The 12,145-nt window shown below is 40.1% G+C and overlaps 1 protein-coding gene across 2 annotated transcripts in view; it reads right to left on the bottom strand.

Annotated features, from left to right (window-relative positions):
- Positions 1–12,145, bottom strand: part of LOC115217113 (isoleucine--tRNA ligase, cytoplasmic) — a 78,454-nt gene that overhangs the window by 9,587 nt on the left and 56,722 nt on the right. For both annotated transcript variants that reach the window (XM_029786712.2, XM_036507231.1), the window contains exons 16-23: positions 11,919–12,113; positions 9,938–10,024; positions 9,083–9,166; positions 8,167–8,311; positions 6,711–6,831; positions 5,110–5,201; positions 4,252–4,329; positions 1,700–1,821 (exon numbers count right to left, since the gene is read on the bottom strand). In XM_029786712.2, the coding sequence (XP_029642572.1) occupies positions 1,700–1,821; positions 4,252–4,329; positions 5,110–5,201; positions 6,711–6,831; positions 8,167–8,311; positions 9,083–9,166; positions 9,938–10,024; positions 11,919–12,113 (924 nt within the window). The remainder of the gene's footprint in view (positions 1–1,699; positions 1,822–4,251; positions 4,330–5,109; positions 5,202–6,710; positions 6,832–8,166; positions 8,312–9,082; positions 9,167–9,937; positions 10,025–11,918; positions 12,114–12,145) is intronic.

Below are 12,145 nucleotides of genomic sequence, written 5' to 3'. Positions count from 1 at the left end.
TTGATCATAAGTCTGCTTGATCAGCACCAACTTGGGGTTAAACAAGGATAGTCTGGCTTGCAAAGGATAGGTTTCACCCTACACAACATTCCTATACTGTCTACTCCTCTCTACACAACCAATAAGCTGCAGGATGATAAATGAAATGACTGGTGATGATGATACTTGCTATTTATTATTGTGAATAGATATTTTTTTTTGATAAACTGTTAGAAAAATGTCATTATCCAAAGGTGAGAGAATATTCATTGTTCTAAAAATGGCATCATCATCATCATTTAGTGTTTGCTTTCTATGCTGGCATAGGTTAGACCAGTGCGAGCTGGCAGAAACGTTAGCACGCCAGGCAAAATGCTTAGCGGTATTTCATCTGCCATTACGTTTTGAGTTCAAATTCCGCTGAGGTTGACTTTGCCTTTCACCCTTTCGGGGTAGAGATAAATTAAGTACCAGTTATGCACTAGGGTCGATATAATTGACTTAATCCCTTTGTCTGTCCTTGTTTGTCTCCTCTACATTTAGCCCCATGTGGGCAATAAAGAAATATGGGTTAGACCGGCGGTTACTAACCTGTGGTCCACAAAGATAGTACTAGGGGGTCCATCAGCATGTTAAGCTGACAGACCTTTCAATATCCTGAGGTCCATGGGAAAACTCATCAAAATAAAAGGGGTCCTTGGTAGTAAAAAAGTTGGGAACCATTGGGTTAGACGGTTTTGACTGAAACTGGTAAGCTGAATGGCTACCCAAGGTCCCAGTCTGATTTGGCATGGTTTCCATGGCTGGATGCCCTTCTTAATGCCAACCACTCCAAGCGTGTAATGGGTGCTTTTTATATGCCACCAGCACGGGTGCCAGTTATGTGACATCAGCATCAGCCATGACTATGATTTCACTTGGCTTGACGGGTCTAAAACCAATCCTGCAATCCCTGAGCCATAGCAATCAATGGGAGAGGCGAATAAGGTTGGTGACAGGGTTAATGAATGTTGCTTGGAGGTGGGTGATGGTTGTGGTGGAGGTAAGGAAGTGTGAGGGAGAGATAAAGGGAGACGAGATGTATATTAAAACATTCAACTGTTAACTGGTTTATATTAAAAGTCAAGGAACTTTTGATTGACCCAGGGATCCAATTACAAAACACTGCCACAAAAAGTCTCGTCCAACCCATACCAACATAGAAAAGTGGATGAACAAAATAATGAAGAAAAAGAGGAGGAGGAGGAGGAGGAGGAGGAAGAAGAGGAAGTGGAGGAGGAGGAAGAAGAGGAAGTGGAGGAGGAGGAGGAGGAAGAAGAGGAAGTGGAGGAGGAGGAAGAAGAGGAAGTGGAGGAGGAGGAGGAGGAGGAGGAGGGAGAAGAAGAGGAAGTGGAGGAGGAGGAGGAAGTGGAGGGGAGGCAGAAGAGGAAGTGGAAGAAGAGGAGGAAGAACAGGAAGTGGAAGAAGAGGAGGAAGAACAGGAAGTGGAAGAAGAGGAGGAAGAACAGGAAGTGGAAGAGGAGGCAGAAGAGGAAGTGGAGGAGGCAGAGGAGGAGGTAGAGGCCACTGATTCAACCACAGGTAGGGGGTCAATGGCAAAACTGGACTAGCCAGCATTGAGTACACCACAACAATTATGCTGTTAACTATCCTTTATAGAATGGAAAAAAGACATCAAAGAAGATGAAGCCGGATGAGATGAATAATCATGTATACTTACTTGACAGAAGGATAAAAGAGAAAATGGATGCTTCTCATATCCTGCTTGCTTCCTTTCTTCTGAGGTAGGAACTGTCGTAGATTCTGGTACATGTGTTCTGTGAGGAAGGGAATAAATGGAGCCTGAAAGCAGACGAGACGTAAATGTAATTGCACTGCATTGAGAGAATGTTGGCTTATTTATATTTAGGGAGAGTGCTATTGGTAATATACCTGGAAGTGTATGTATGTGTGAAAGTTCACATAGGCGTAGGAGTGGCTGTGTGGTAAGTAGCTTGCTTATGAACCACATGGTTCCGGGTTCAGTCTCACTGCGTGGCACCTTGGGCAAGTCACTTTCAGAAGGTGTTATGCAGTGTGATTGAACCCAAAACCACATGGTGGCAAAGCAAGCTTCTTAACCACAGAGCCATGCTTATGTCTATACAAATTCCATTTTACTCTCATCCCTTACAAAATATTTAAGGAAAGGAAACAAGTCTTTTTAATAATAAAAATAACCCCATGTTAAAGTAACACTTCTAATATTTCTAGCAAGTCACTACAACATTAAATAACTGGAAGGTTCCAATGAAATTCTTTTAAAAATTTAAATTAACGAGAATTAAGCTTAGACATTGCGGAGCCTTTTGGAAGGTGGAGAACGTTATAAGAAGTCCCAAGGCTTCTATGAAAATCAAAAAGATCTTCAATGAGTACATTCTGCCAGTGCTGATTTATGGTAGAGAAACATGGGATCTCAACATTACAATCATGAATGCCATGGTTGTAGCCCAACAAAAAATTAAACAAATCATGCTTGGCTTCACTGTGGGACAAGAAAACCAACACTTGGATCCAATAATAGCACAGAAGAGTCAATGAGATCCATAAGGACCATATCACATCACACAAATGAAGGACAACAGATGGACAACCAGGGTGACAGAATGGACATCAAGACAATGGACATGATCAAGAGGCCGACCAAAGACAAGATGGCGAGATGGTCTCACCTGCTACCTGGGGGTCTATATGGCCACGACTGGCCAGAGACAGACACTGGTGGAAGGAGTCCAGGAAGGGGTTCCTCCTTCAGGAGTGATGAAGCCCTGGATGATGGATTATAAAAATTCAAAACAAAGATAGCTATATAAGTTGACAGAATCAGATGTGTTCTGGTTGTACTTCAATTCTATGTTGTTGAATTGAAATGTCTTATGTAAGTTACACATTTTTACCTTAATTGTACCCTGATATAAGATACTGATTTTGCCCCAGTGTTAACCATAGAAAAAGATGGGGTTTTTTTTTTTCATTACATCAGTTACTTTCTCCAGTTATAAATATCATACTCTTTACTCTTTCTCTCTTTTACTTGTTTCAGTCATTTGACTGCGGCCATGCTGGAGCACCGCCTTTAATCGAGCAACTCGACCCCGGGACTTATTCTTTTGTAAGCCCAGTACTTATTCTATCGGTCTCTTTTGCCGAACCGCTAAGTTACGGGGACATAAACACACCAGCATCGGTTGTCAAGCAATGCTAGGAGGACAAACACAGACACACAAACACACATATACACATATATATATATATACATATATATATACGACGGGCTTCTTTCAGTTTCCGTCTACCAAATCCACTCACAAGGCTTTGGTCGGCCCGAGGCTATAGTAGAAGACACTTGCCCAAGGTGCCACGCAGTGGAACTGAACCCGGAACCATGTGGTTGGTAAACAACCTACTTACCACACAGCCACTCCTGCGCCTATCATACAAAAGAGTATTTCACAAAATAAAAACAAATAAGTACCGTTTCCTATACTTTTACAAGACAACAAAATGTCCCTCAAATTACAGGCCTTAACACTGTTACTTGTCCTGTCAGAAATAGCAACCAAATCTTTCTCAAATCAAGCCTGCTATCTCAAAAAAAAAAACCCAGATAAATAAAGAAATAAAGATATATTGAATCCTATGGTCCTGAAAATCATGTACGAAAAAGAAATAATGGGATGATCTGGTTGTGGCTAAAATGCCTTTAACCCTTTTGTTACTGTATTTATTTTGAGATGCTCTGTGTCTCTTTCAATTTCTTTAACTATAACAAAGAATTTAGTAAAATAACTTAGTTATCATTCAGCTAGTGTTAGGAACATAAATTGTGACTAAGGTTTGGTGGAAGATTTTAATTCAGAACTTATGAAAACATGATATTTGTACTACAGAGCCAGAGCCGGTTTCAGCCATTTGAGATGCTCTATGTTTCTTTCAATTAATTTTAAATATAACAAAAAATTTAGTAAAATAACTTAGTTATCATTAAGCTAGTGTTAAGAACATAAATTGTGACTAAGGTTTGGTGGAAGATTTTAATTCAAAACAAGACATTTGTTCTCAGAGCCAGAGCCGGTTTCAGCCGGGTTGGTAACGAAAGGGTTAATTATTGGTCTGCACAATGTCGACGAATGCAACATGACCCACACACAGAGCTGTGTGTGTGTGTGAGAAAGAGAAAGAGAGAGATTGACTAGTAAAAGAAGATATAATAGAGGAATATCAACTTACCATTACTTTGGTCATACAGAACAGAACTCCAAACAGAGTCTCCAGAGCATACAGACAGTCTTGGGAACCAAATTCACCCTAAAATGATTAATGGAAAAACATCACTTCAGCAATAATACAATCAATACTCGACATATTTATTTCTGCATAAGTTGTGCCCCTAAGTTAGAGCACTAAATCTTCACATAAGATTTTTGCTCTACATAGTTTTAGCTTTGCCCTGTGTATAAGTGCATGCACACACACGGTGGGTATGTTTCAGTTTCTTTCAACCAAATCCACTTGTAACAATGATGTTACTTGGTGCTTATAACAGTACACTGTGTGTGTGTATATATATATATATACATACATACACATACATACATACACACACACACACACACACACATACACACACACACACACACCACACACACACACACCACACATACACACACACACAACACACATACACACACACACACCACACACAACACACACACACTATATATATATATATATATATATATATATATATATACATACATACATACATACTGTAGTTGCTTGACACACTAGAAATAGCAGCCAAATCACTCGAATTACACCCTATCATCTCAAAAGAAGGAAGGATGAAGTTGATAATGCAGTCCTAGTATCATTGTATCTGCAAAAACAGAAAAAATTGGGTAGTTGAAGCTAGAATGCTTTTGATCTTGGTTCCATTTGAGCAGAGATGACCCGGGGCTAAACAACCACTGATTCCAATCACAGAACAGCAAGATGAAATGGGTCACTGAAAAGCAAGTATCTTAGCCAGGGACAAAGCATGGTGTCAGTGATGAGATATGAATCATTGAACTGCAAGTCACTAACCTTCAGTCTCTTCCTGTTCATACGGACATACCAGTTGGTCAGTTGGTCAACAAACTTGAGGAGCCGGGGGATGACAGTGTAGAGGTGGTAGGCTGCAAAGAAAGACAATGATTAGTAATCAACTGAGGGGTGAGAGATCACCATAACTATTATTGGTGTTGTGAAGAAGTATTAGTAACGTAGATAAAAGATTTCACCCTTTGTTTGACAAAGGGCACTTACTGCTCAAAACATTAGGTTCACCATCAATTAATCAAATGCCAATGTATTACAGTTCATTATTTCAAGCAAACTAGTTTTTGATTTGTACAGATAACAGCAAAATCTTCAAATAACAGCTTTGTGTTTAGAAAAAAAAGACAGGATGGTCATAGCTGGAATGTCTTCAATCAAACGCACATATACTATGGAAGCGAAAGAAGTGGCCATGATCTTTACTGTCTCTCATTCTTTTACTGATTCTAGTCATTGGACTGTGACCATGCTAGGGCACGGCTCTGAAAAATTTAGTTGAATAATCAACCACAACTAATTTTAAGTCTGGCACTTATTTTATTGTTCTCTATTTGCCAAGCTGCTAAGTGACAGGAAAGTAAATAATCCAAAGTTGGTTGTCAAGCACTAAAACACAAACACACATACAAACATACATATTTGGAATTACATTATTCAATGTGTTGTTACTTTTAAGAAGTTAGGGTGATATGGAAACATTTGGTTTCTATGTCTAGCAGATTGAGTGACCACATTGGGGCTCTCTTTTAAAGAAAAGCAGGATTAAATAAAATAATATAAAATTAGTTACACTGGTCATAAAATAAAACTCTAAGATTCTACAAATATTCTGGTTAACTCCATTACCATTTCTGGTGGCACATAAAAAGCACCAACCAATTGTGGTCGTTGCCAGCCTCGCCTGGCACCTGTGCCGGTGGCACGTAAAAAGCACCCACTACACTCACGGAGTGGTTGTCGTTAGGAAGAGCATCCAGCTGTAAAAACACAGCCAGATCAGACTGGGCCTGGTGCAGCCTCCTGGCTTCCCAGACCCCAGTCAAACTGTCCAACTCATGTTAGCATGGAAAGCGGACGTTAAACGATGATGATGATGAACTCACCACACCTCCATATCCTTCAGAAAATATCTGACCTAATCTACTAAAGCAGGTCTCCTTGCTTGACCAAACCTATTTCATTATATACACTAAATAATCTTCCTGTAATGGAAGAATGGATAGCTCACCGAGCAGAGGTTCCTGATAATATTTTAAGGCAGCAAGCTGGCAGAACTGTTAGCATGCCAGGCAAAATTCTTAGCAGCATTTCGTCTGTCTTTATGTTCTGAGTTCAAATTACACTGAGGTCAACTTTGTCTTTCGTCCTGTCAGAATTAATGAAATAAGTACCAGTTGAGTACTGGGGGTTGATGTAATCAACTAGCCCCCACACATAAAATTTCAGACCTTGTGCCTATAATAGAAAAGATTATATACACTAAATCCAGTACCTACTAACAATGTTTTCTGCTGTTTTGTTAAATTCTCAGAACCACGAGAAGAGAGAACAATATAAAAAGGAAATGCAAGAAAAACTTAACTCACCAGCCATCTCTTCTTGGACATATTTGATGAGTGATTGTGTGAAAGACAGGATCCAACAATCCATGTAGCTGGGAGATGGCTGAATTTTTTCTTCATCGTACACAAATTTCATGTTTTCATCCTTCAACAAGAAGAAAGCAACAGATACAAAAAGAACGAGTAAATAGTGTTATGTGTGCATATGTAGTACATCAGAGTAAAACGTGTATGTGCAGTGGGGAGTGCGTGTCTGCATGGCCAAATAGTTAAGAAGTTTATTTCACAATTATGAGGTTATGAGTTCAAGTCCTACAGTGCAGCACTGTGGGTAAATGTTTTCTACCATAACCTAAGCATTGTGAAGGAAACTGAATACAAGGGAACAGTGTGGGAGCCTAATGAATGAACTGTATCTGTACTTCAAAAAAATTTTGTCACACACACTTCTCGGTTGATTTTTCATCTGAGGATTACACCAAGAATAGAAGTGTTTGTATTGGGTTGTCCGGAAAGTTTGTGCCGATTTTTAAAGGAAAGAAAAAGGTCAATAAATACTTGCCATAACATTTTTAATCAACCAAATATGAACCATTTTGTTGCACAATGCATCTCCATCTTTCCTTTAACTTGAAAATACCCTCTTCCCAGAATTGAGATGGTTTCATGGCAAAGAATTCATCAAGGTATCTTTTTATGTCATTCAAGGAATTGAAATTTTTACCATTAAGACTATTCTGCAGAGACCTGAATAAGTGGAAATCCGAAGGAGCAATATCTGGTGAATATGGAGGGTGGGGTAATACATACCAGCCGAGCTGCAGCAATTTTTGCCTGGTTCCCAAAGCATCAAGTGCCGAAAATGAACTTTATCTTCCATTTTAAAGGGTTACAGAATTAACACAGATTATAGGAACATAAACCTTCTTCCATGAAAAGATAGCTTAAACTGTGCTCTAAATGGAGGTGTAGTCAAATCCTATTTTATGGACTCAACCATGTTCTAAAATAAGTCGAAAGGTAAGCTACTATAAATCGGCACAAAATTTCCGGACAACCCAATAGAATATTCAGCCAGCTCAACCACTCAAGCTGCACCTGTTGCATATGAAGTGCATGGGTTGGTGGACTCCTGATCATAAGATTGTGGTTTCAATTCCTGGACTGGGTGAGGTGTTGTGTTCTTGAGCAAAACACTTCATTTCACAATGCTCCAGTCCACTCAGCTGGCAAAAATGAGTAATCCTGCAACAGATTGGCATCTTGTCCAAGAAGGAATATATACCCCAAAGAAACTGACCCTATGCTCTTTACGGAGTGATATGGGCCAGCCTAACCCATTTCATAACATATGCACACACAAATGCATAAGTACAAACATATGCACAGCTTAGAAGAAATACTGGTCATAGTAAGTGGCTGGCTGGCCATGTGAGAAGGCTTGAGGAACACAAAAGCAAGGGAGGAATCAGTGACTTACCCTCTGCAACCTGTCAATGTTCATCATGAGGAAACGGTAAGCATTGTACCATGGTAAAAAGACGTCTTTAAGAATATCACGGACACCTTCTTCTTTGAACTTGAGGTTGTCGGCCCTCACAACTGGTGAGTTGATTAAATATAATCTGAAACAGTGAAAGAGGTACATGTACAAGCGTGCGTGTGCATGTGAGAAAGAGAGATTGTCCACCACCATCATCATCATTTAACATTCATTTTCCATGCTGGCATGGGCTGGATGGTTTGACAGGAGCTGGTAAGGCCAAGAACTGCACCAGTCCCCAATTGTCTGTTTTGGCATGGTTTCTACAGCCGGATGCCCTTCCTACTGCCAACTACTTTATAGAGTGTACTGGGTATTTTTTATGTGGAACTATCACCAGTGCTTTTTACATGACACCATTATCAGTAATTTTTATGTCTATATATAGTATATATAGTGTAAAGAGCGAGGTCGTTGCCAGCGCCGCTGGACTGACTCCTCTGCAGGTGGCACGTAAAAACAAAAACACCATCGAACGTAGCTGTTACCAGTACCGCTAGACTGGCCGACGTGCCAGTGGCACGTAAAAGCACCCACTACACTCTTAGAATGGTTGGCGTTAGGAAGAGCATCCATCTGTAGAAACTCTGCCAGATCAAGACTGGAGCCTGGTGCAGCCATCTGGTTCACCAGTCCCCAGTCAAATCGTGCAACCCATGCTAGCATGGAAAGCAGACGTTAAACAATGACGATGATAATGATGATGAACATATTTAAATGCCACTCTCTCTATTTTACGTAAAATTATAAAGTACTCAATACACGTAACAGTGTATCTTGTCAGACAGATGAGAGTGTTGTGATGATTTTATATATCAGTGACATCCAGTAAATGGAAAAACTGTAGACTAACCTGAGGGCATCAGCACCATATTTGTTGACAATATCCAGAGGATCTGGATAATTCTTCTTGCGTTTACTCATCTTCTGGCCATCTCTGTAAAATAGATGCAAATCAACCAGGTATTAAGATTGGTATGAAAAAATAAAAAAAACAGAAATGATGTAAAGCAGTGGTTCTCAACTGAGGTCCATGTAAAATTTTTGGGAGATCCACATGAGCAAAATAGTTAACTGGGGACCCACAGTAGTATATTAAGGGTCCATGAAATGATTTTGCTTTAGATGTATTTACTGCAAAAAATGGCTGTGTGGTAAGTAGCTTGCTTACCAACCACATGGTTCCGGGTTCAGTCCCACTGAATGGCACCTTGGGCAAGTGTCTTCTACTATAGCCTCGGGCCGACCAAAGCCTTGTGAGTGGATTTGGTAGACGGAAACTGAAAGAAGCCCGTCGTATATATGTATATTATATATATGTATGTGTGTGTATATGTTTGTGTGTGTATATGTTTGTTTGTCTGTGTTTGTCCCCCCAACATGGCTTGACAACCGACGCTGGTGTGACTACCTCCCCGTAACTTAGCAGTTCGGCAAAAGAGACCGATAGAATAAGTACTAGGCTTCCAAAGAATAAGTCCTGGGGTGGTGCTCCAGCATGGCCACAGTCAAATGACTGAAACAAGTAAAAGAGTAAAAGAGTAGGGTTAAGGATCCCATAACAGAAATATGGATACTTGGCAGGTAAAGAGAGTAATTGTTCAAGTCCTTAAAAGGAGTTTATACTTTGCTTTAGAGTAAAAGATTAACATAGATAAAATAAACTCTGACCACGTTAAAATGAAAATGGAAAGCTGTCTTTACTCACTGAGCAAGGACGAGGCCATTACTGATGAGGTTTTTAAATGGTGGTTTTCCAAACAGAAGGGTGGACAAGACCAACAGTGTGTAGAACCTGTGAGAAAAAAATAAAACATTACATGAATAAACTATTAGGTATAAATATGTTTTTTGAATAACAGCATCACTAAAATACAGTACTTTTCAATGTATTGTTTTCCATGCTTGAATTCAAAGAGTTAATCCATAATGTAATCAATTTTTATAGATTTAATTCAAAGAACATGATAAAAAAGCATCCAGTACACTGTGTAGTGTTACAGACACTAAGCCAAATTTGGAATGTATGAGTGAGACCTGACTCTCTAACTCACCAAGGTGAGTGGTAACTCAAAAATAAAAACGAATAAAAATTGACTCAGACTTTGACAACTCATCCAACCTACACCAGCATAGAAAGCAGTAGTAAGAGGAGGAGGAGGGGAGTTATACATATTTCCATCAATGCCAACCCATCCTATACTGAGCTATGTGAATATTAAGGAGCTAGCATCTGTTAAATTAATCTTTAAACTTGTTTTGAGATCAGATCACACATTATTACACATACCAACATCAAAGAGCCTGAATGTATATCCTGGAATGAATGAATGAGAAATGGTGGAGGTTGATAACACTTGAACCTTCTCTATGCACACTGAAGATCTGAGCAGAAATTAATTTTAGCACTGACCTATTGGAATGTTCATTAAGAACAAAACGTCTGATGAAGCTAATGTTCATAATTACGTTGCATTGATTTTTTTTAAAAATCCAATCTCCCCCACCCACCTCCCCACATACACACATGTGCGTGCACACAGACAGACACTCAATCTTTTGGTTATGTATTTGTCAAAAACTGAGCCATCAACAAACACAGCTACTTCAAGAACCACTTCTATCGACAACAAATCACAAGTCATCATAGAAAGATTCAGCGTGGTCACTCGATTTGCAAGAAATAGCAGCCAGATCTCTCTCAAATCGGACACATGGAAAGACTCTACTAGACAATATAACTAATTACAAGAGGAGATGGTCACAACAAAATTTACCACCATCACTACAACCATGCCCACCACAACAGCAACAGCAGCCGTTCAAGAATTTGGACCTGGAGATCTTCATCTCCAGCGACTTCGAGGGCCACCTCCCAGTGGTGTTGGGCGTCAATGAAGAGCCCTTGACTACAACAAGACGACCAAAGTTTTTTTTTTTCCCCAAGGTCTGGGGTTTCCTGCCCCTAAGCCCTAGACCATCACCTAATCACCCTTGCCCGTCTTGTTGCTTAACAACAACAACAACAGCAATCTTTTACTTGTTTTAGTCATTGGACTATGGCCATGCTGGGGCACTGCCTTAAAGGGTTCAGGTAAGCAAATCAACCCCAGCACTTATTTTTCTAAGTCCGATACTTATTCTGTGTTTTTTGTTGAACTGCTAAGTCACAGGGACATAAACAGGCGTTGGTGACATTACTCCAACACACATACACACACACGTGCGCACCTACACCTACATATATGATGAGCTTCCACAGTTTCTTATTTCTTTATTGCCCACAAGGGGCTAAACTTAGAGAGGACAAACAAGGACAAACAGAGGGATTAAGTCGATTACACTGACCCCCAGTGCGTAACTGGTACTTAATTTATTGACCCCAAAAGGATGAAAGGCAAAGTCGACCTCAGCGGAATTTGAACTCAGAACGTAATGGCAGACAAAATACCGCTAGGCATTTCGCTCAGCGTGCTAACGTTTCTGCCAGCTCGCTGCCTGTTTCTATCAACCAGATTCACTCACAAGGCATTGGTTAGCCTGGCGTTATAGTAGAAGACACTTTAACTCAAGGTGCCATTTAGTGGGACTGAACCAAAAATCATGTGGTCACAAAACAAGCTTCTTAACCACACAGCCATGCCAGAGAAAGATTAATAACATTGTGATTGCTAAGATAGTCCACTTACCATCCACGTGTCTGATCAATACCTTCAGCAATGAAGTCAGCTGGAAACGTCTCGTGAAACACCTTTTTGTTCTCGAAAGGATAATGCACCTGGGCGTAGGGCATGCAGCCACTCTCGAACCAGCAGTCAAACACTTCCGGCACACGCCGAAGCACACCTTTACCTTGTTTGGATGGGATTGTTAGATGGTCAATGCTACAGAATAGAAAAATAAAAAAGACATGATG

The sequence above is a fragment of the Octopus sinensis genome, linkage group LG11 (genome assembly GCF_006345805.1).
Source record: "Octopus sinensis linkage group LG11, ASM634580v1, whole genome shotgun sequence".
NCBI lineage: Eukaryota > Metazoa > Mollusca > Cephalopoda > Octopoda > Octopodidae > Octopus > Octopus sinensis.
This window is presented reverse-complemented; position numbering and strand designations above follow the sequence as displayed.